Source organism: Leptosomus discolor, chromosome 1, assembly GCF_034619465.1.
Source record: "Leptosomus discolor isolate bLepDis1 chromosome 1, bLepDis1.hap2, whole genome shotgun sequence".
In the NCBI taxonomy this organism is placed as follows: domain Eukaryota; kingdom Metazoa; phylum Chordata; class Aves; order Leptosomiformes; family Leptosomidae; genus Leptosomus; species Leptosomus discolor.
In genome coordinates, this window is record NC_141391.1 from 73,122,870 (window position 1) to 73,145,899 (window position 23,030).

At 44.2% G+C, this 23,030-nt stretch overlaps 1 protein-coding gene across 1 annotated transcript; it reads left to right on the forward strand.

The window, feature by feature from the left end:
* The first annotated feature begins 25 nt into the window (after window positions 1-25).
* On the forward strand, window positions 26-4,048 carry COA5 (cytochrome c oxidase assembly factor 5). The gene is made up of 3 exons (XM_086482189.1): window positions 26-171; window positions 668-751; window positions 3,751-4,048. The coding sequence occupies exons 1-3, from the start codon at window positions 70-72 to the stop codon at window positions 3,790-3,792; spliced, it is 228 nt and encodes a 75-aa protein (XP_086338315.1). The 5' UTR covers window positions 26-69; the 3' UTR covers window positions 3,793-4,048.
* Window positions 4,049-23,030: the final 18,982 nt, after the last annotated feature.

Genomic DNA, 23,030 nt, shown 5'->3' on the forward strand with positions numbered 1-23,030 from the left:
AGATGGCGGCTGCTGCCGGTAGGGGCGTCAGTGTAGGCCGTAGCGAGGCGTAGAGCCGGCCTCGCCGCCATGCCCAAGTACTACGAGGATAAGGAGGAGGACGGGCGGGCCTGCGGGGGGGTGAGGGAGGACCTGCGGCAGTGCCTGCTGGAGAGCCCCTGCGTCCTGCAGGTGAGCGCTGCCGCCCTGCCGGGAGGGAGCCCCGTACCGCCGCCCCCCCCCCCCCCCCCCCGCCTCCCCGCTGCTGCTGCGCTCCCCTCCCTCCGGTTCAATACCCCCTGAGGGCAGCGTGCCCCGAGGCCTGCTCCCCGGCGGGCCGGGCGCACGGGAAGGCGCTGTCTGAGGCGGCCCTCGCCGCGGTTCCTGAAATAGAGGCGTCTTCTGGCCGGGAGGGGTGCTGCTGGGGGTGCTGCCGCCCCTGCCGGGCGGGGGGCGGTGGCTTCCCGCTGGCGTGATCCAGCCCACCGGGGAGAGAAGCTGTTAGCTTTCGAAAGAGCCTGCTAATTCCTCTTCTAAGCAGGTTAAGGCACTATAACTTCAGAGGAAGGCACAAGGCACCGTACCGTAGCAAACTCCTGAGTAACCGTTGTCCGAAGTATTTTGGTGACTCTTTGACCAGCTGCAGAAAAGCGTTCAGTTTTTAATCCTTTACTTCTCCCTCTAACAGGAAAACAAAAGCCCTAAACAATGCTTGAGGGAAGGACACTGTAGGAATTTGCAAATGACGTTTTTTGCATGCAAAAGATCGATGGTAAGTGTTTGTGGTGTGTTTTGTGCTAGAGGCCTAGGTGCTTTCTGTCCTTTTCCCTGCTTTCTGAAGAAACCCACTTCTAATTTAGTAAAATTGGTATCATGAAGCAGAACAGGTCTTGCCTTCGAATCCCGCTTAAAATATGGATGTCGTGCACTGTTCTCATGATGGAAAACAAGGTTGTAGAGTGTGACAAAGATGGAAAAATGCATATTTAAATTGAATTAGGCTTAGAATGTGACAGGTAAATGAGGTAGGTATTTTTACTATTGTTTTTGGTAAAGCATTGGTTTAAACAATGTTAGTAGATCAGGTAATCGTAAGACAAGATATTGACGAGCTAATTTTTGTCTGTGAGGTCATTGGAAGAGATGCTTATAGAGAACATTTAAGTGAAAAGGGTATCCTATTGAAAGATTTTCACTGATGAAGCAGGCTCTTGCATTCAAGTTGTGCTGCCATGAATTTTTTTGGAGGACTTTAATTCATGACAACAGATGTTCTGTTTTTTTTTATATAGTGAGCTATCAAGTATGGTAGTTAGATGTCAGTTTTTAAAATGTAGTTAGATAAAGTTTCCCCTATTTTGATAGGAGTTCCTTGTCCAGAAATGGCTTGTGTTTCCATGACATGGCGAAGATGGTATCAAAACTTGCTAAGCATGAGTAGTGTAGGGCTCACTTTTACTTTCAGACAAGGTGATACATAATGAAGACTGTACAGCTGGAACTGTACCTACAATTTTTCTTCCAGTCTGTATTTTTACTAGTCATAGAACCACAGAATGGTTTGGGTTGGAAGGGACCTTAAAGACCATCCAGTTCCAACCCCCCTGCCGTGGGCAGGGACACCTCCCACCAGACCAGGTTGCTCAAAGCCCCATCCAACCTGGCCTGGAACACTGCCAGGGAGGGAGCAGCCACAGCTGCTCTGGGCGACCTGTGCCAGTGTCTCACCACCCTCACAGTGACCAACTTTTCCTAATATCTAATCTAAATTTCCCCTCTTTCAGTTTGAAACCGTTACCCCTCATCCTATCCCCACACTCCCTGATCAAGAGTCCCTCCCCACCTCCCCTGCAGGCCCCCTTTAAGCACTGGAAGGCCGCTGTAAGGTCTCCCCAGAGCCTTCTCTTCTCCAGGCTGAACAACCCCAGCTCTCTCAGCCTGTCCTCACAGGGGAGGTGCTCCAGCCCTCTGATCATCTTCATGGCCCTCCTCTGGATCCGCTCCAGCAGCTCCGTGTCCTTCTTGTGCTTAGGGCCCCAGAGCTGGACACAGCACTGCAGGTGGGGTCTCACCAGAGCAGAGTAGAGGGGGACAATCACCTCCCTCAACCTGCTGGCCACGCTGCTTTTGATGTAGCCCAGGATGCGGTTGGCTTTCTGGGCTGCGAGCGCAGATTGCTGGGTCATGTCCTGCTTTTCACCCACCAGTACCCCAAGTCCTTCTCCCCAGGGCTGCTCTCAACCCACTCATCCCCCAGCCTGTCTCTCTGCTTGGGATTGCCCCGACCCAGGTGCAGGACCTTGCACTTGGCCTTGTTGAACTTCATGAGGTTTGCATAGGCCCACCTCTCCAGCCTGCCAAGGTCCCTCTGGAGTCAAAGCAGCTTTTTGTACCTCTCCTGTGTGAACTATATTAATCCATAAAGTGACAAATGATTGGTTTTGTGGACCTGAAAAAATGCTGTGTACTTAACGCTTGAAATACCAATTTGGTGCTGCAGTAGTAATGTACCTGTCTCTGGATGATGGGCCTGTATTTCTGTCTGGAGATCGTTAAGGGAGCCTGATGAAACTAAGTTTCTAGCTGAGTGTCTCCAGTGGTGTGGGAAGAGGCCTGGCTCTTAGGTGATTCTATTTAACCACTCCAAATTCCAAGGCTGATGAGTAACATTTTTCTTGCCCTGTTAATTCTGTCAATTTCAATAATTGTGCTCTGCCAAATCTGTTACTTGGTGTAATAATGAGTCTTAAAGAGTATGTAAAATACAAGTTAGACACTAAATGCAAGTATAATTTACAACATGGTAAAATCATTAAGGGTTTTGCCTGGATGCTGTATTCTTTGTAAGGAAATGTAATGTTTTATCAGAGGAGTAAACTTTAGTACACTTTAGATACTAAAAGTAGGAACATGGTTTAAAGTGGAAGCTGCTTGGTTATTGGACAAGCTGTGTCATCATGTAGCTTAGCTCTTTACAAATTCTGCTGCAGTTCTGAATCCTGAAAAGAGGGTTAGTTAACGGAGGGGAAAGATACCTCCTCAATCTCATACCCGAGTATGGCAGACTTGCAATATGTAACTGCCATCTTCGAGACTGACTATCTAAATTCAGAAGAATTCTCCCAAGATCAAAGTATGTTTTTCTGCTCCGCTGGGAAAGAATTTGCAATTTAGCTTCTCCAAGTGCTGCACTGTAGCTTTTATTTTAGCTTTACTGTTGTTTTTTGCCTTCCATTAAATGCCCTTTTGTAACTGCCAAGAGTAAACCTGCAGATTTTACAAGCTGAGTAGTATTTCAGGTTTTACTGATTTATTTCTTTCTTTCCAGAAACTTCTTGTATTTAAGTTACCCCTGTCCTCACTGACATTTGCAGTGACTCTCACTTCAAACCAGTCTGAATTTTCCTCCTTCAGCTTATCAGTTAAGTTTGGAAAACCAGGTCTAAGCAGGTTTACAGAACCTTGTTTTCACGTGTTCCTTGGCACCTCACTGTGCTGTTCTGTCATTTGTGCTGTTACGCTGTTTATTTCAGAATGCACAGGATGCTTATCGCATGATTTTAATTTCGTGTGAGATTTAAAATAATACAGTGTCTGTTTCCTTGGAAGAACCCTGTGACTTATTGGCTACGTCACTTATTTTCTTTACAGTGACTTCTGCTTTATTCTGTGCATTCTTCTGATGTTACAGAGTGCCAAGATAGCACAAACACTCTAAAGTATTTCTTTTGTAAGATCAGTGGTCTTAATACGTTGACTTTGATTTTTCAGTTGGATACCAGGGCGAGATTCAGAGGAAGGAAGGGATACTGAAGCCCTTGTGAAGAGACCCAGCTGTGGGAAATCGGGGTTCATCAGCACCTCAAACAAAACAGAGACTAAAGTAAGAAGATTGTATCTGCTGCATCCTGTCGTGCAGTATTTTTGAGGAAGGTATCTACTCCCGAGTATTCCGGTAGATTGACTTGGGTGTGCACTTAAATGTTAAAAAGAAGGCAAGCATAAAAGTGCAAGTTCTGGCCAAAATGGGTGCGTGTCAACACACTTGCAATAAAATGTGTAAAATCCAGAGTGAGCTGCAGAAGTTATCGCTGTGTTTTGAAGTGAAGTTGTCTTTTATGGTTTTACTAATTCCGATCATGTTTTACTGTTGTTACAAATAATGCAAGGCATGGAACTGGGAGGTCGCTTGACCGGTATCCCAGAGGATACCTCAGGGTAGAGCTGTTTCCAGAGATGAGGAGTTGACCACGCTTGCGAAATGCGTGTGCAAGCTGCTTCCTCCCCAGCAGGTTTGTTACTAAATAAACCTGCACTAATAGGTAGGAGTGGCGATGTTTTTGCAGTCCCACATATACGAGGATGGCACCTCTTCCCTCTTACTGCACGTTCCTTTTAATGTGATGATTGATGTACGTGGTTATTAGCAGTCTGGTCTCGTTGGACGACTAGATTAAAATGTGGTTACTCTAAATTAAAGGATGTCTGATTTATCTTTCAAGTAATCTGTCTTCTCGTTGTGTTGACACATGTCCAAGAGAACTATAGCATTATTCTAGACAATGACTTGAAAGCTGTATGCCAGGACGTAGCTGATTATGCGTCTTTGGATGGGTGAGGAAGCTGTTCCTCAGGCCAACAGCTGACGAGACCATGGCTGCTGCGTTCTAGAGGTATTTACAACAGTATTTAAGATCCTCTGAGATGACCCGGAATGATCTTTTTGCATTATTTGCCAAGCAAGCGTATCAGTGCTAATCCAAACATACGTTAAATGATGATCTGGACTTTATTGTGTTTATAGGAAGTCGTGTTCCGCAAATTTACATTGTGAGCTTTTTTTTCTAGTTTTTACTTTGTCACTTCTCTGAATTCTTTGGTCCACTTTTAGGGTATAAAATGTTCAAATTGCCATTCATATTGGTTTGAATTGTAACTAGTTTCTGCTATATACTTCTTAGAACTTGCTCTTCCTTTAGAATTTTTTTATGCTTAGTCAAATTGTATATAGTTTCCTAAGTTATAAAACAGCTGCAGTGAAAAAGTAAAGAAATTAATAGAGGAAAGTATTGTTTTGCTTTGCTTTGATCAAGGATGACTGTAGCAGATCTGTCTGCAGTATGACAGTGTTCTTCGAGACATAGATAACATCTATCAGTTAGTCCCTCTTGCCCCACCCTAGTAAGGAAGTGTGATTTGTCGGGGTAACAAGCATTAAATAGTGCTTAAACTGCGCCTGTGATCAGTATTTACTGGTTCTGTTTAAGAACTTGTTTATGAAGAATATTTCTTTTTCGTTCCTTTAGTGTCGCTACCTCCTTCCCTGCCTTTTGAAGCCTTTCAGAAATAAATGGTAGTGTAACTCTTACATGGGGAAACTCAAATAACTTCAGACAAGCTGATTAGAAAGCAGAGTAGGAAATAGTGGGAGGGGAGAGAGTCATAGTAACTTCTTTTCTTGGCTAAAGCTTATAGCCATGTGGCCAATTTACATTTAGTCTGAACAGATGCATGCAACACTTACTGTTTGTAAAATTGATGACACCAGTGAATGAGTGCACCTTGGTTATTTAATTCTGTCTGTCTTAAGCAACTGCTCTGTGATCAAAGTATGTTTATGTTCCTTGTATATGTAGGATTTTATTCTTGTGATCATAAATCACCGATTTCACGTTTTCATGTTCTGTTGATCGTGTGAAAGCTAGTTCATTTGTGGAAGTGCTGTAAGTGTCCTTTGTTTTCCACAGCCTAGTTACCATATTATCTCTCTACATGATAAATTGGCGTGATGTCTGTAAGAGTGTTCTTAACTTAGTGCTCTAATTTCAAAGTGTTATTCACAAGCCTTCTCCATGGGGAAAAAAGGAGTAAAAATAAATTTAAAGCCACTTGGCAAGCAATTAAATGTCAGTTAGAGAGAAGAGTGGGAATGGTATGTGGTTTTGGTAGTCAAGGACTTTTCCCAGGTGTGCTCTGCCGCTGGGGACTGTAGGCTTGGTGTTTCAGGTGACCTGTCCCTTTCTCAGCCGAATTCACTGAGCCTCCCCTAATGGTTGGTGCTGCAGCAACTCCCTTTGGGGAGCAGCAGGCAGGTGACAGATCATAGATGACTAGTTAAAGTTATTTGTAGTAATTGGCTTGATCAAGTGTTAAAATTAAATGCAGTGTTTGCTATTGGACATTTAAGGTTTAATAATTTAACAGAATACGTGTATTATTTGATCCAATAGAATCTTAGTGTCAGAACTTCCTAATGCTATCTGGGACAGTGTAAAAATACTTACAATATGTATCAAAATACTGGCTTGCTTGAGAGACTATCATTGTTCAATTCCAACATTGTGTAACATAATCTGTCTGAAAATGACTAATAATATAATTGCCTTGCGACTTTGAGCACTGACCTGCTTGAGAGCTATAAATGTTTCTTGTGTGAAAAATAATTTGTTTCGTTAATGGAAAGCCCTACGTGCTATAAATTTGTGTATGTGATTTGGTTTTTTCCTGATAAACAAAATGTTTTTATTTGAATATCTTGGTGTTTTTAAGCCTCATGCCTTGTGCTGCTCCACTGGCTTTTATTAAAAAAATACACATTTCTAGTCTATGGTGGGTTTTGCAAGATGGAACACGTAATGTGTTTGGATCTGTGAAATCGGACTGCTGAGGACAAAAGGCTGAAATGGCGCCAAAAGGCTCTTACTGGGTTGTGAGTCACAAATACATGCGGTGGTAATAATTTGCACTGAATAAGTAGAGGATGGAGTTTGCAAAAACCTTTCGCTGCTGCTCTGATTTCTCCCATTCGTTTTACATGGAGGCAGGGTCAAAGGGTGTGGAATGCTGTCGAGATTCATGTCGCAGGTGGCGGCTCCATCAGCGTTAGGACCCGTCTGTGTTACTACGTCTAGTTTCATCAATTAACGTGTTCTCCCTGTGGTCCAGTCCTGCAAACACATTTGTATTTACATAGCTGTAAACAGGTATTGCAGAACTACTCACGTGTTTATTATGTCAAAAACAAGGCCGTAGTCATTTACTCTGGTTTGAAAATTCTTCAGGTCATTAACTCTGTTCTTTCAAGTTAGTATGAAGTGCTAAGCGTATTGTTTAATGTGAAGGCCTGTGTGTGCATACGTTGGAAAGAGAGAGAAAGGGGTTGGCATTTAACAAGTACACCTGCGTTTATTGTTTAAGTTATGCCTCTTAAAAGGAAAGACAAAGCATAATTTTTTAAAAAAAAAAAAAAGATCACCTTTGAAATCTTTTCTGCTTCCAGAATGTGCGCATTTGTATTACAAAGAGCTTCATTATTCACCAGTTGGCATAAGAAATGGGTTGCGTATTCTCTCTTCACTTTTAAGTTTCTGGGGAGTAGCAGGTTGGATGCTAGGCTTTTTTTTTTTTTTTTTTTTTTCCAAAGCAAACATTTTAAATAATATTGTTATTTCAGTGGAAGCCCGAAACAAACTAGACTGACACCTTCTGCTCATGAGAAGAGTGCTAAGTGAAAGCAGCAGCAGCCACAGAATGTAGGTGGTAAGCAGTGTCTGTTGTTTAAGCCGTTGGTTGGAAAACTTAGAAATACAGAACTGCAGCAGCTTTGTTGACATGATGAATTTCACGAGTACTCGTGCTGCCTTAGCACTTGATATGTGGTCATTTAGAGTATCTGTGTATTTATTCTAAATATGTATCTCGCTGTCTAAAGCTGAAGAGCGTGACAGAGTTTCATTTCCATCATCAATTGTAGTTGACAGAATAGTAACCAGAAACCTTAAGATCCTTCCTCCTTTTTCTTTTTTCATATGTGCATGCTGACTTGTTTGTCTCCGGCACGGTTTTGCTGCAGGTATCTTCAGAAAATTATTAACCGTTGGTTTCTGTAGGTGGTACACTCCCCAATGACTTGATTTGCTCTCTGTAGGAAGAAAATTCTGGAAACATAGGGAGCAGCTTCTCAAAGTGGACTGTACTTTGTTTTCGGGATTTACAGTAGGTTGATTAGTAATGGCCTTAATTGAAAGGAGAAGCAGGCAGCAAGATTAGCATTTTAATAGCTGCTTAAGATGTCAGTAGCAGGTGATACATTTCAAATAATAATGTATTTCAGTAGATAAACATTGGAATGATGTTTTACATCAGGCTGAGGTTTGTTTGTCGTGATGAAAGCTTTCATGTGCCATATTCTTTCTCTGCAAGTAGGTACTAATGGGCTGCAGTGAAATGGAAGGGAGTAATTTCTTAAATATTTTTAGGAGCAGAGGAAATGATAGAAGCGAATCTCCATGACTTAGAACAAGCTATCCAAAAGTGTTTTTGCAATATTACTATTCCTGTAAAAGGAGCTAGGGAAAAAATAGCGAATATTGTAATTGGTTTGTAATTCTGAAGTTCCAATGATAAACTGTGCTGCTGTGAAATTGTAATGTGTTGTCCCCCATTGTCATGAAGGATGAAGAATATAGAATTCTACTGTCAATTTATGGCAGGAATTTTTAAGGCTTTTTTGGTGGGAGAAAGTTTGAAGTCTTTCTGGTACATAGGTCACAGGAGTCTAATATTTGTTAGATACTGTTTGTCTCAGGCTTTTGATTCTGTATCAGCCATACCTCTGTAATGTCTCTGAGTGGGAAGAAATCTGTTGCAGGCTGTTGAATTGATGTCATACTGAGGAAGGTGAGGGCAAATAGGCAGTGTGCTGAGAGGATTGATTATCAGATGTGTGAAGTTTTGCATTGCTCAATATAGAGGCAGAAACTACATAAAGCCCTTGATTGGATGAGACTGGAAACCCAGTGAAGTGTCCCTTCCTGCTTTATATGAGCTGGTAAGAGAGTTTAACACCCTTTATGTAGTCTGACCTCCTGTGAAGGTTACATTTTTAGGTTAGAGAAAGGCATTGCTCTTGAAAAGGGTATAAAATGCAATTATGTCTTCTGATATTATATTTCAGTAACTAGTAATCCCTTGCATGTCAGTCTTGTGATTAGAATTTGACTTCAGCTTCCACTTACAGGACAAGAGGAAGGCTCTGCAAAAGAGGTGCTTGTATTGTATTTCCCTGCAAGGAATGCATGTAAAACTAAAAAAAAAGGTGTGGTCTTAATATTTTTTGATGAAATGCATGGATTTACTTCCTAAAATCTTGTGTTATGCCTGTCTTCCTTAGTCCCCTCATAAATTTGTAATCTTCTTTTAAGAAGGAGATAAAACCCTGTTACAGGGTTTTTCACTGATCTACATATGGGTAAAATCCCCTTTTCCTTTCTACACTATTGATCATGCTTCCAAGCTTCGTGTCACCTTTTGTCACAGCATTAAGTTGGGATGTTGTGTTCAATTCCTTGTCTGTTATGACCCTGATGCCCTTTTCCGAGTAAGTTTTTCACTCTGCTGTTTTCTCAGTGTTCAAGGTACAGCTTTGTCTGTTTCCCTGGATGTACAACCTGAGCTCTGACTGTAAAAAAAAAAAAAAAAAATTTTTGAACAGTATGCTGTATCAGCTCTTCCGGAACTCTTACGCGGCGGCCCAGTTCTTTTGTTCACCATAGTGCTGGCTTTTGTGTTGTCCACAAATATGATCAGCAGTGAGTTTATACATGGTTCCACATCTTTGAGGAAAATGTTCAACAGTCTTAAACGTGGTCCTGGTCCCAGGGCAGATCTCCAAGGACTTCTGCTCAAATACAACTCCCCTCTGACAGTTAGTTTTTGAGGCTTGTTACTTAGGTTTTCTTAATCAAACAAATCTATAATCTTACCAAAAAATTAGGTAAATGAAAAACCTCCCTGCCCTATCCGTTCCTACCCTGCTGGGTTTTCTGTCACTTTGCCCTGGGTAGCTCGGGCTGCTCTGCCTATAAATAACGTGGTGGTTCTCCACATCCTCCTTCAGTGCTGGTGCAACGTAAGCGCCCTTCTGGTCCGCTGGGTTTTAGTGCTCTTTCGATTCACCGATGCTAAGTGAACATCAGTGGCGAACACCGCTCGTCCAGGATCCTTGGTGGGGAGTTGTCCAAGCCTGCTGTTTTTAAAAGGTTGGATTTTGGTTGATGATGATTAAAATTGTCATCAGCTACAAATAAACTACAATGTTTTGTGCTTCTTAACACTGTCAAACTGTGTATTAAAGATGAAGGGTGCTAGTGACAGTGTTTGCTTGCTTTCTAGCCTGTTCTGGCCAAGTATATTTAATATTTTTATGAGAGGATGGCTTTAAGGTTGCATGGTGCACAGAGGAACTCCTATTTTCTGTCTGCTTTTTGTTTAAAAGCATTAGCTTTGTGCTAAACTATGACCAAAGGTAAATGTTAAAAATCACTTCTGTTTGTCTAGGCGTTGAAAATGCCCCTTCTCTGTAAGTTCTGTGTGATTTTGAAGCAGAAGCGCTTGCATGGAATGTCAACAATGACGGGTGGAAAGAAAAATGAAAAAATTCAAGCTGCATCTCCTGGCTTCTCCATCCAGATTTGGATCATACTTGAGGACTTGAGCTGGCAGCTTCCAGAGCGGGGGAGCTGCAACAGGCAAATTAAAATTCTTGCACGAGAGCGGTGTCGGGACTGACTCGTCTGGTAGTTGGCAGCGGTCCTCTGCAGATCATGCACAGTTGGCTGGAGGCATCCAGACAAGTGCGTCTGTGTGTGCCTCGCCGATTCCCCATTTCAATGTGTTTCCTGCGTGTGGGAGCACCTCGCGTACCTCCTGGGAGTTCCCACGGGGAGGCTTGTGAGTGACCTCTGTTCCCCTTGGCATGTGCGTGCTCTGTAAAAAAATAATAGGATGAACCAAAGCTAGTCTGTGACCTCTTCTTGCATTCTTTTGAATTACACTTTGTGCTTCTTGAGCACGTTAAATCCCTCATTGATCACAGTGTGGTTTAGAAATTGGTGAAGTGGAGCCCAGGCTCCAGCTCTACAGCAGTTTCAACGAATGTAGCTGGTTGAGCCCAGCTATCGAGCAATTTCAAGTGTGGAGAATGAGTAAGGATGAATGGAGGAAACATGCTGGTGTATTCATTAGAAAAGAGAAAAAAAAAATCTGGATTATTAAATTATTTGGCCCAAATTTCCCAGCTGTGATGTGGGTGCTTCTCAGCCCCATGACATCCTCTTTTCTCGAAATCCCCAATTCCTGGCTGCGGATGGTGATCCAAGAGAGAAGCGCGAATGGTGATCCAAGAGAGAAGCCCGGTTTGTTTAGTTTTGGATCCGTCGGAGCCGGAGATGACAAAGCACGAAAAAGCCGGCGGCTCGCTCGGAGGCCGGAAGGCGAACCTCGGGTAACCGCGGTTGTACCGAAAACGGGGCTTATTTCGGCCCCGGCGGGAGGGCGATGCCAGCCCCGCCGTGGCCGCGCCTGCCCTCCCCGTTACTTGCCGCCCGCACCTTCCCCGCCTGCCCGCGGCGCGGAGCAGCGGGGCCCGGCGGCCGAGGGCGGAGGGGGCCGGGCCCAGCGGCGGGGCGGGGCCGCCGCTCCCGGTGCCGTCACGAGCGGGCGGGCGAGCGGCGGCGCGCGTTGGGCCGCCGGAGGCGCTGGGGGTGCCGGGCCGGCGGCTGCCGCGGGGCGGGGCCGGGGCTGCGGAGGTAAGCGGGGGGGGGGGGGGCGCCCGCCGGGCTCCGAGGGCAGCCGGGGAGCTGCCCCGCCGCGCTGTGGGAGGGGGCCGGAGGGAGAAGGTGCGCCTCCCGGGGTGGGGGCCGGGGCCGGCGGGTCCCGTCACGGCTGAGGCGGGAGGCGCCGCTGACAGCTGCGGGGGGTGGGGGTGGGGGTGCCGTTGGGCGGTGGGGCAGCGCCACCCTACCGTCCCCGGGAGCGCCCCGGCCGCCCTCCCGCCGTCCCGGGCGCGCACCGCCGAGCCCCCATCTTGGGGAGGCCCTGGCACCCGGGCTCTGCTTGGTGCCGCGTCGCGGTTTCGGTCATCGTTGTTGTCATCTGCAGCGCGCTGCTGTGTTTGACGGCGTTACCGGGTACGGTGTCACGCGTTTCTCTTTTATTAAGGCTCGTCCTGAGCCGCGCCGGGCTGTCGTGTATAAATAAAGGTGTGTGAGCAGCTGCCTCGGGAGGAGGTGCGAGAGGCATTTAAAAAGAAAATGTTGCTTTTAATTTATTATTTAAAGGGGTGCCTGAAGGCTCCTGTGCGTTCCAGTTTCCAGGGATTTTTATGAGATTTGGGCTTTTCGATATTAGCCCAGGTGCTTCTTTTACGGTGTCGGCATGGGTCTGTAGAAGAGCGGGGTGGCGGGCCCCGCGTCCCTGCGACGGTTCTGATCCGTCCCGTTTGTGGTGGCGGTGGAAGGGTGACCCCAAGGCGAGGTGGTGGGGTTGGGACCATAAGCAGCGCTACGCCCTCCACACCCGCGCGCTTTCGTGCTTGAAAAAGAGTCACGGAAACACTTGAGTGTGCAGGAGGCCCCATCCTGAGGTGGGATTGTCCGTCCAGGGTTGGTAGCGGGAGTTTGAAAAAAGTGAAGATCAGAGAGTCTGTTCGTGGTTGACGTCTGGTGACGCGTGGTGCGCCCATGCTCTTCGGTGAGCTCCGCTTTTCCAGCGGCGACGCCGTTGTTCAGGGAACAGGAATTGAAGAGCAGAGCTTAGCGAGCAGAGCGCGCTGTGGCAAGTGATGTGATGTTCAGGAACATTTAACCTCCCTTAATTTATTCCAGACCAGCTTTTGTGATTCCCTTCCCATGTAGAGAAGCCTGAAAAGGAAATGGATCGTGTGTTTAGTTTGGTGCATATTTCAGATTTTTCCCTACTTATTAAGCTAGACTATGGTTGTGAAAGAGAGTAGAGATGCCTTTGCGCTGCCTTTGCAGTCCCTGGTGCACCATCATTCTTTTCACGTGGCTTTGACGGAGCAGCGTAAGAATGAAGTTGTAGCCTCGTTCCAGTGCCATAGGCTTTCCTCCATTACAGTGAGCAAAGTCAATATATGGTGGTCAAAGCTCAGCATGGGCTGCATGTGCTGCGTGGAGGGTAGAGGGGCTTTTTTGCCTGGGCAGGCAAGCACTCTGTTGGCAGTAGCTCTCCATCTGCAGGCCGGTGATATCGCTCTTTCTGCAGTATTGAGCTTGCCTGCGTTGGCAGTAGAGAGCTAGCTGGGACGGGCGTGCTGGGTTGCTTTATAAGCAACAGAAGCGGAGACTCTTCTGTGTTTGTGTGCCCTCAAACTCCAAAGCAAGGGAGATGAGGTAGCAGAACCCTGTTGTCGTGGAAACAAGATTATTTGTTTCTCCTTGAGGAATTACCATTTGCTAACGCTTTTTTCCAAAGCTCTTAATTTTAAAACTGATTAAGGTTTTTCCTGCTTCCGAAGGTTTTAATTCAATGGGCTACCTTGCTTCTAGGAACTCAGAGAACGCAGTATCTTGCCAATTTTTTCACAAGTCTCTAACTCTCAACGCAAATGTTAGGTGAGAGCAAATGTGGGGGGGGACGGGACACAGCTTATATATTTTTGGCAAGAACTAGAAATTCAGTATTCTTAAATTTAGAAGTTCTGGCACTTTACAAACTTCGAGGTGGATGTGACCTCTTTTATTCACTGTTCCTGATGGCAGTACCACATTCTTAGCAAATCATGATTTCAGTGCTGTTTTCAAGTATCCGTATCTAGGCTGTATGCGTTTTTCTTGATATATGACAACTTTGCCTGTGATTTAATTTATTTTTAATGAGCTAATTTTAACTTAATCTGTAGTGGGTGGTAGCTTGTAGGGACCCACGGAGAAACAAAGAACCCTGCCAAAGTGTGGCAAAAGAACCATGTGATCTTCAGAGGGTGTTTGGCTGCGTTACTGAAGACGGTGATCACACCTCTGCAGAAAGTTAGCTACTTCTGTCTGGCTTGCTGTCAGCTGAGTCAGAAGGCTGTACACCTGCTAGGGCAGTAGAATTTTCAGTCTTAAGATCTCAGATATATTGAAGGTTGGATGTTCTTGCCTGGATGTAGAGAGCACTTGCCTTGTGTGGAGATGAAGTTTGAAACAACCTCTACCTGTTGTTCTTGAAGAGAGAGAGATGAAATAACAGAGGCAGCTTAGCTCAGAGCTCTGTTTTATGCGCTCTTTGCTTCTGGTTGTCACTTCCCTTCCTGTTTCTTTTCTGACAAACTGAATTTCCTCTCTATTGTTGGATTATCTACCTAAATCTCAAACAGACATCCTTTGCAGAACCTTGTTGGAAAATATCGTTGACCTTGGAAGAAGAAAGCTTTGGGGTGTATCTACTTCATCCGCATCTGTCAGATAGGCATAGCCTCAAATGTGTTTAAATTACACCTATTGCTGCTTAACCTAATACGGTAAGCTCTTTACTACAGATGAAGTTGATTCTTCTGGCTTTCAGACAGAAGGAGGACTTTCCCTTTCCCACTTCATGGCCACTTCCCTCTGCCAGTGCTCTTCTTCCTTTGCTTCCCGTGTTCTGTTCTCACTAGTGGTCTGCTTGCTGTAAGGGAAGTGTCACCACAGATTGGCAGTGTGCGAGGTCGAACCAAAGCACAACCACGGCAGAGCAGGTTGAGAATGAAGTGAGGACCAAGTGAAATAAGGAAAATAACAGTGGCATTTGTAAATTAAGGACATGGCTGGGAGAAGGGTATGTGTCTCTGCTGCACAGGGGAGTGGTAGGGTCATAGCTGGCTTTTGTGGTTTATATGGCATGTGGTAAGGGAGGTGCATACAACGGAGTGGAAGGCAAACTCCCCAGACTTCCCTGGATGTTACTGCTGTATTTTCCCTGTTTCAGAAACTGAGGTTAATGACATTGCGTCAGCCAGCACAGGTGGACATTGTGCTTCTGCTTCTGTCGGCCCGTTGAGCCAGCCACTTTTCTGTCTCGCAGAGGAAAGGGGGGTGCTGGCACTGCAGAAATATGTTAGCACTTCTTGAAAACCGCATTTGAAAGCTGCAATAAGGTATATTGACTCAGCAAGAAGGTTGTCCCTGGGCATTTATACTTCCACCGAGTGTGAATTTCTTGAATTTATGGTATTTTTACCAAATATACAATAAACAGTAAATAGGGAAATTGAAGTACCAAGGTACGTCCTAACTTAGCTAAAACCATCTTGATGAAATACAAGAGAGTAACATAGTTTCCCCCCAATCTCCAGTCAAGTTGAGATCTTGATCTTAGGTGAAGGAGACTTGCTGTGCAGCTTGTAATACACAGCCAAGGTTTTCTCTGCAACCGAGGTTTGTAAATGTGCGTCTGCATTCATTGAAAGGCCTCCTTACATACAGCAGTGAGATATCTCTAAGACCTTGTATGAAAACAGCAGGATATTTTGAAAAAGACGTTGACATTCTTGAGCTGTTACATGTAGACCTGGCCCACTCATGAGAGTATAACCCCTTTGATGTTCTTATATTTCTTAGGAAGGCCTGAGTCTTGTTTGTGGCCTACTGCTCTGCCATGCTAACAGAGAAGCCTGTTGTGTGAGAGATGACGCTCTCTAAATACAGCTCTGTTCTTCCAGTTTGTTGCAGACAGAACAGATTTTGTGGAGGAGATAACTGAGGGAGGTGAAAGGGAGTAGCATGGGAAAAGAGGAGTGTGGATATAGAGGGGGAAAGTGAAGGGACAAGAGCGGGGAGGATGGCCCATACAGGAAAGAGGAGAGATAATGATACAAAAATGCATCCAGTGTGTCTGATCTATATTTCATAGCATTTGCCAGTGGAGCACTTTAAAGTTGTAGTTTCTGCAAAAAAAAAAAAAAAAAAAAAAAAAGGAGGAGTTCTGAACCTGTAGCTCTAGCTGGGGTGTGCTGGGGGAGAATGCAAAAGCAGGGGCTGGGCTTTGGAGCTGGGCTTCCCTGGCAGATGTATCCTGAACCTGAGCATGTGGGAAGTGTGTGGGGCGGTGCCACTGTGATGAGAACCTGCAGATGAAGGCCTGGTACAGGGTTTGCATGCTGCTAACTCCCATTGTTAGCTAGGACACTTTAAAGAAGTTAGGGTCGTCTGCTCTCACAAACGTGGCTATTTTCATGTTGGTGAAGAAAATAATATGTTTTACCAGCCATCTAAACTTCTGTAAGAATAATATTCTTTCTACCATATAACTAACTGTAGGAAGCATATATGTACAGATGTTGTAAATCTTTGAAAACAGCACACCTCGGTTCCTTGGGGCAGTTTATAGCTAAGGTACCCTTAGTGCAATCTAGCAAACTGTACAAATTTCTGCAAATAAAACCAGTACCTGCAAATGCCTCTGCACATGCTCAGTTCCTTCCTTTTTTACAAGGCGAAGCAGTCCAAAGTACCTCTGTGCTTGAATAGTTTCTTTACCTGGTGGTAGCCTGCCATGTCACTGAGTTTTCTCTAAGTTCCTTCCAGCTACAGAAGCACGTACCAAGCAAAATGGACTGTGCTTAGAAAGAATTTCATGCCTGGAATTTCTTTTTGCAATGAGTAGGACAAGTCATTAAGGTAGAAATTATGGCTAACAATGGAGGCACAGAGGATACTAGATTTGCTGAGAATTTGTTCTTTCACTCATTCTTTGTTGTTAAATCTATTGTGTTGGGGAAAGTGCAGTGCTGGGCTTACTGCTAGGGTTAGGCATCGGATCTTGTTTGTGTTTGTTTCAAGCCTTAACCCTTCACAGTCTGAAGCTTGGATTCGGGCTTTAGAATAATGTTTTCAAGAATTGTCCAGTTTTTGAGAGTTATAAGAAGACTTCAGAATTAAATTGCTTTGTATAAGGTGTCTTAGAAATAATTGCCTGCTTGGATTCTCCTCTGTTCTTCTTCCACCTCTTTTTTTCTACATTTTCCCTGTGATGACCACTGACAAGGGAATAGTTTTTCATAGTTTGCTGAGCCTCTTAATTTTTTGTAGTGCTCTTTTGAAAAACAACTTGTGTTTTTTTTCAGTGCTGATCAGAATAAAGCAGTTATTGATAGACTCGCTGAAGATTTTTTTTTCTTTCCTTTTTTTCTGCACCCGCGCTTCCCCACCTGGATTTCTCTGTGCATCTTGCTGCATTTTGTCTTGCCACTGAAAGTTCTTTTGATCCTGTAGCTACTTTTTACGTTCACTAGGCTGTAAATTACTGCCTCCCACAGCAGGGCGGGTGGAATGAAATGTGTGCCTGCGCTTCCGCAACTTTAGTGCAAAGTTCACTGTCTTAATTTAAACTGTTGGCTTGACATTTCTCAAGAGTGTTCACTTGATTTGGTCCATTGACTTTGCTTGCGAGGCAGTAAACTTCAGCAGGATCTTCAGTCACCACAGCTACTTGCTGAGCTGTGTGTGCCATTGTTCTATTTTTACCATAAAGCGATAAGTATTAGTGCATTGTTAATTCTGATAGCAGTTGTGTGACTGTCACAGTTTATTGAACGTTACACCATTTGTTTAAAAAAAGATGCTTGTGTATTGTCTTGTTGAAGATGCTACTTACAAAATGTAAAATCTAGGATAAGTCTTCCTGTCCAGGTCCAGAAGTCTGTAGAGCGTTTCTCAGGTGCTTTGTGAGTATGGATGTTACCTGCACAAGAGAATCATATCACGGGTATCTTATCCCTTCCAGTTCCTGTAGGTCACTTTTTTAAGTTCAAAATTGTACGATATCACACAGGCAATTGTAGCAACAAGTAACAGGAGTCCAGTAGATAATAATAGTAGTAGAAAAGTCCTGTATGTCTAGCTGTGTTTGAAAGTCAATGTCACAGCTGGAAGCTAGGAGGTAATGTCATGTGACATTTAACTCCCAGTGGATTTGTGAATTTGGTCTGCTGTCCACTGGCATACTTCTAGAAACATGGATGAACGTGGTCCTTGAAGTTTTCTACTGATCATAACTTTTGCTCCCAAAGTGTGGTTGGACCCTCTGTCATCATTTCTGGGATCGGGGGAAGTGTTCGGCACTCTTGGTTCCATGCTGAATGGAAGGCAATGCTGCCCCATACAAGGCATCTACAGGCATGAAGACATTTTATACCACAAATGACCTACACTGCTTACAAAATAGCTGTCTTAAAAGAGCAATCCATATAACCACAGTTTGGCCTCATGGATTCCAATTATGCTAAATCCTTAGTTAGAGGATCTACTTTTCTGTGTTGTATTTAATGCGCAGGAGGGGCCTAATCTGGGGATGAATTGTGCAGTAAAGGACATGGGTGGGTGTCACAGCTTTATTTGTTGCAGAAATTGGAAGTTGTACAGTGATCAAAGCAGGGGATTGAAGGAAAAGGAGGGCAAGATTGTTTTCTAATTGAGAGCTGCATCCTTCCAGAGGCCTGGGACGCAACCCTACCACTCCCCACAGTTCCTGTGTGGTGCAAGGCAAGTCTTTAAAAGTTGTTCTTTTGCCATTAGTCAATACAATATTTCTCAGTTTTTTGGGTGCCTGATTTAAGATCTAGTTTCAGTTTTACAGAATTGCCAAGATCTCCCAGCTGTTTCTGCATGTATTATGTAAAAGACTGTATACTTCCAAAGTTCAATCATGGATGTCTTGAGTCAGACACCTCAAGCTCGTTGGTACCTTACTCTTTCTGCTGAAGAAGGCTGGTTCTCCCTTGAAGTATGTGTCCAGTATCTCTCCCGTTCCCACAGCTGGTTTCCAGCCTACTTGTGCCGGCTTAGGCTGCCCCTCCTTGGTTTCCCTCCTTCTGGTCCTTGTTCACTGTCTTTGGTCTGCCCGTACCTGTCTGCTCCCCAGCTCTTTACTGCAATGATTCCTCCCAGCCAAGACCTTATTTCTACCCCTAGACTTCAGTCTTGGTCTTCTGACACCTTCTTTTTTTTTTTTTTAAGCTAACTTTGCCAGTATTACTCTTCAAATCTGTTACTATTTCTCGTACTCCTTTGGTTTGGCCATTTTTTCCCCATTCTTTTGAATTTGCTGTTTCTTATTTATTCCTGAAGGCTTGTTCTAGAGATACAGGTTCTGTTGTCCCAGTTCCATGTTCGGCCAAACTGATGCTAAATGATTACTAAAAGGAACGGTTTTCCAAACCCCTTGGGTTGGAGGTCTGAGTCTGCCTATAGGACAGTGCATGCGCAGTTAGGGCACCCGTGGAAATCAAGAGTACTCAGGTTTTTGGCATCCTTGGAGATTTTATTTGTGCATGAATCTCTACTGGATCTGTGATTACTGTGACTTTTAAAAGGATTAGGATAGAAAGGAAAGACTGACAGGTTATGTTGTTTTTTAAATTGATGCAAAACATTTTTCCTTTAGCGCTTATTCTTGGCAGTAGCTGAACTGTTTTAGATTAAACTAATGATTATTCTTTAAAAATCAGTCTGAGGCAAACACTCAGCATGAAAAATTTCTGGGCACACACTTTGGGAAAATGTAAGCAACTGAGAGCAGCAGTCTTTTAAGAAGTGGTGTTGAGAAGCCGTAGTTACGGGTGGTGATGCTGGTGGTCCCACCTTCTGATTGCTCCTCTCTTGCTGAAGGTTTAGAAGAGGCTCTACAAACTGTTCATTCTCTTCCTGTGAACCTGTGTATCTCAGCTATTGTTCAGTGACACAACAGCATAATGTTTGGCATGCAGTGGCATATAAGAGATTTTTAAAACAATGTGGGACTAGTGATGGCCTGTAAATGATCTGCCCATTAGAAAATGGGGGAAATCTTGTGTAGCAAGGAGCCAATTTCAATGTAAATGGAGACTTTCCTACTCTTCTCCTTTTGGTAAAAATGGTGGAAATGTTGAAATGCATCTTTGCTTTGATGTATACCAAAACTCTTTCTCTCCCAGGCGATGTACCCTTCCCAAACAACTGGGAGAAAGCATTTGTTGAGCACTAACTCAAAATGTATGGGTGCTGCCATCTGTCTTCATTACTTAGGTTTTTTTCATCAAGTAATAGACAGACTTCATCTTACCAAGTTTATAAGACTTGAAAAAACTACATATGCTCTGACTGAATCTTTTCTACAATATGTTTCTTTTGGCAAGAACAGGTTACACAAGATCAGTTATTTTTTCCTGTTAGTTTGACCCAGTCTGTATTTCAGTAAAACTACCCGTTCCAAGAAGTATCAGTAAGAAACTTTATTTCTGCTAGAAGTACTCATGGCTGCGGTAGCAGTGCCCAAGACACAGGCTTTCAACATGAGCTGTAGATCTACTGCTTCACTTGAGCTGGAGATGGATATGGAACAAGCCTTGTTAATTCTGCATCAGGTTCTCACGTAGCTTTCTATCTTTGTTTGTGATTTCTGCGTCATGGTGTCTGAAATGTTCTGTACTTAATGTATTAATGGTAGGTTATAGTTCCGTGTTCCCAAGAGGCTTTCTAGCTGGGAGCAAGCAATCTGTTATGACCAGAAGGTTATATGCTCTATAAAAAGAGAGCACAGCAAAATACAGTCAGTCGAGAAATCTATGTGAAAGCTCCTATAGTGATTAAATCTGCAATGGGAGTTTTGGATGTGTGTGCTCTATTCAATTTTGAGAACATTTCAGATTAAATATCTAATTAATGTATTGAATGAACACACCTACATAAAATATTCAGCAGTTCTGTTGTATAGCATAAGTAGCTCAGTTAAAGTAGAGCGATAAATGTCCAGGTGCTGTCAGAAACTGGGGACTTCAGCACCCTGCAGGCTTGGACGTGAACTGAGTGATTGTATTAAAATCTCATAGGTCAAATGAGCATGCTACTAAAAATGGACTGGTGAGAAGTAAATAAAGCCATTAGAAATCATCACAGGCTCACTGTTGGCTCTTTGTATGTGTACTGTGCTGCTTTTCAGTGGCTGCATAATGCCTGTTGCTTCTCAGCAGGGTAATATTCCCCTGGGAGAAGAGATGCTGGTGGAGTTGAGGCTTCTGCTCTGCTGTGTAGAAGCTGCTAAGCGCAGGGAGACTTTGAGAGCTGCTTTAAAAACACTGCTCTCCAGTCCTAGCAGAAAGCGGGTATGTGGGGAGACAATTAGTGGGGAATAAATTGTGAGGATCAGTTTTTCTACTGAGATTTTCTTTCTCAGGAAGAGCAGTGAAAACTTCTAGTGTTTTGTTATGTAAATGTCGTGTCTCACATAGGTGTTGCAGGGGCTAAAGACCTGGCATAGGAATAGAAATTCTTTATTTCTGTGGTTTTCTGGTGTTGCCTCCTTGTTCTGTTTCCCTCCTGTTGCTCTGAAGGGACAAAAGCATGTTCTCCCCCCAGTTTACCTTACCTCAGAGTTAACTCAGGGTACTGCAGCTTGGAAAGGAACACATTAGTTCTTACTCTTGGAACCGCAGAGTGCTGTTGTATTACCATCTTGCTGTAGCAGTCCAAGGTTGCTTTGAACATCTCCTGTCTAGCTTTGGAGTGTTAAAATCCCCAGAATGTGTTTGCTCCCGGGGTTGTCTGCTGCTGTACGAAGAAAGAAGCCAAGCAGCATAGTCCCCTCCACTGACGTGTTATATGAGCAGGATAGTTCACCTCAGGAGTTACCATTGGAAACTGTCTTCCCTTCCACACTGCATCTGACAGGTAGGGGCTGGAGAGAGACAAACTGGTACAGTAGTTCTTCTGCAAGGGTGCTCCTAAGAGCTTTCAGTCTGAGGGCAGAAATTTATTTTGCTGTAAGTGCACCTTTTTCCCCCTCCCTTTCCCTATTTCCTAGTCTGGAAATTTGCATTTGGGACGGGAACCTGGTGAGCTTTATGGGTGAGGTTGATAGGAGGGGAGGGTAGCAGTTCTTTCAAACTGTTTGTGAGAATCCAGTGAAAGATTCTTTTAGGAGACGCTGTGGTCGTCATGTCTCAAGTGAAATAAGGTCATGGGTAATTCTCTCTTGAACAAAGGAGGTCGTGAGGCCTAGCTTCTACATGCAGCAGTTAAAAAAAGGGTGTCAGGGAATGTATGTAGCAGTAGTATTATCTACCTTGGGCACTGGAAATCACAGGAACCCTTCAAAATTGTGAGGGTTGTTGAAATAGTCCTTGTCATAGACTTCGTATTTGTCTCCCAGCTTTGGGAGCTTTTACATAGTTCCCGATCTTGATGGTCCCCACTCAGTAGTACTGAGTAAAGTAGCATGCTGTGTGGTCACCTCATATTCCACTCCTCCTGAAAACCCTCATGTCTTTCAAATTTTTTTGTGCCTGTGAATGGTGCTGAAGAACTAACATGCATCCTGCCCTCTTTACGAGTTGACTTGTAAGGCATGTTTGTAAGCTGTGTTCTGATAAGGTGAAATATTTTGTCTTTCCTATATGTAATACATGCTTCAAGGACCTGAGACTTTCAGGAAAAGGCCAAATATTGTGAGACTTGGGTACAATAGTCAGAAGGAACAGGGATTCCTGAGGGAATAATTGTTGGGGGTGCTACAAAATCTTTGTGTTTCTGTGTTTCTCTGAGGCCCTTCACAGTGGTTATAAGGACGGGCAAAACCCACTTATATACGGGTGGATTTCTGTAATTGTATATGGTTCATTGTCTTAGGGATTCATGGTGTAAAATTATGCACAGGATGCCAGATTGATGGCAACATCAGTATCTATATGTATTGCACCTACCTGGAATTTTTAGGAAGTGAAGAATTAGTGAAATGCAGACCGGTCTGTTTTGTGGTATTTCTGCAGCAGAGCAGTATCAGGAGTTCCACAGTCTCTGAACTAGAGGTTTTGAGCCAGGTCTTTCATGGGAAGTATTTAATTTCAGGCTGCTCCCGTAGCCAGTACTGTGACCCTCCCTGGCATGACCAGTGTCCTCCCAGAAGCGTTGTGAGAACGCAATGTACCTTGGTGATTTCCATCTGGGACCTGCTACTGAGAGTTACAAGTGTGGTGGGTTGACCCTGGCTGGATGCCAAGTGCCCACCAAAGCAGCTCTATCACTCCCCCCGCCTCAGCTGGACAGGGGAGAGAAAATATAACAGCAGGCACATGGGTCAAGATAAAGAGAGTTTAATAAAGCAAAAGCAAAGGCTGTGCACAGAAGCAAAGGAAAACAAAAGATTTTTTTTCTCTACTTCCCATCAGCAGGTGACGTCCGGCCGCTTCCTGGGAAGTTAAGGCTTCAGTATGCACGGTGGTTGTTCCAGATGACAAATGTAGAACAAATGCCCCC

Excerpts from the sequence above, each read along its gene's own strand:
- COA5 (XM_086482189.1), top strand. The coding sequence starts at position 70 with ATGCCCAAGTACTACGAGGATAAGGAGGAGGACGGGCGGGCCTGCGGG. Across the intron at positions 172-667 it reads AGAGCCCCTGCGTCCTGCAG|GAAAACAAAAGCCCTAAACA; the intron begins GTGAGCGCTGCC and ends TCCCTCTAACAG. Across the intron at positions 752-3,750 it reads TTGCATGCAAAAGATCGATG|TTGGATACCAGGGCGAGATT; the intron begins GTAAGTGTTTGT and ends TTGATTTTTCAG.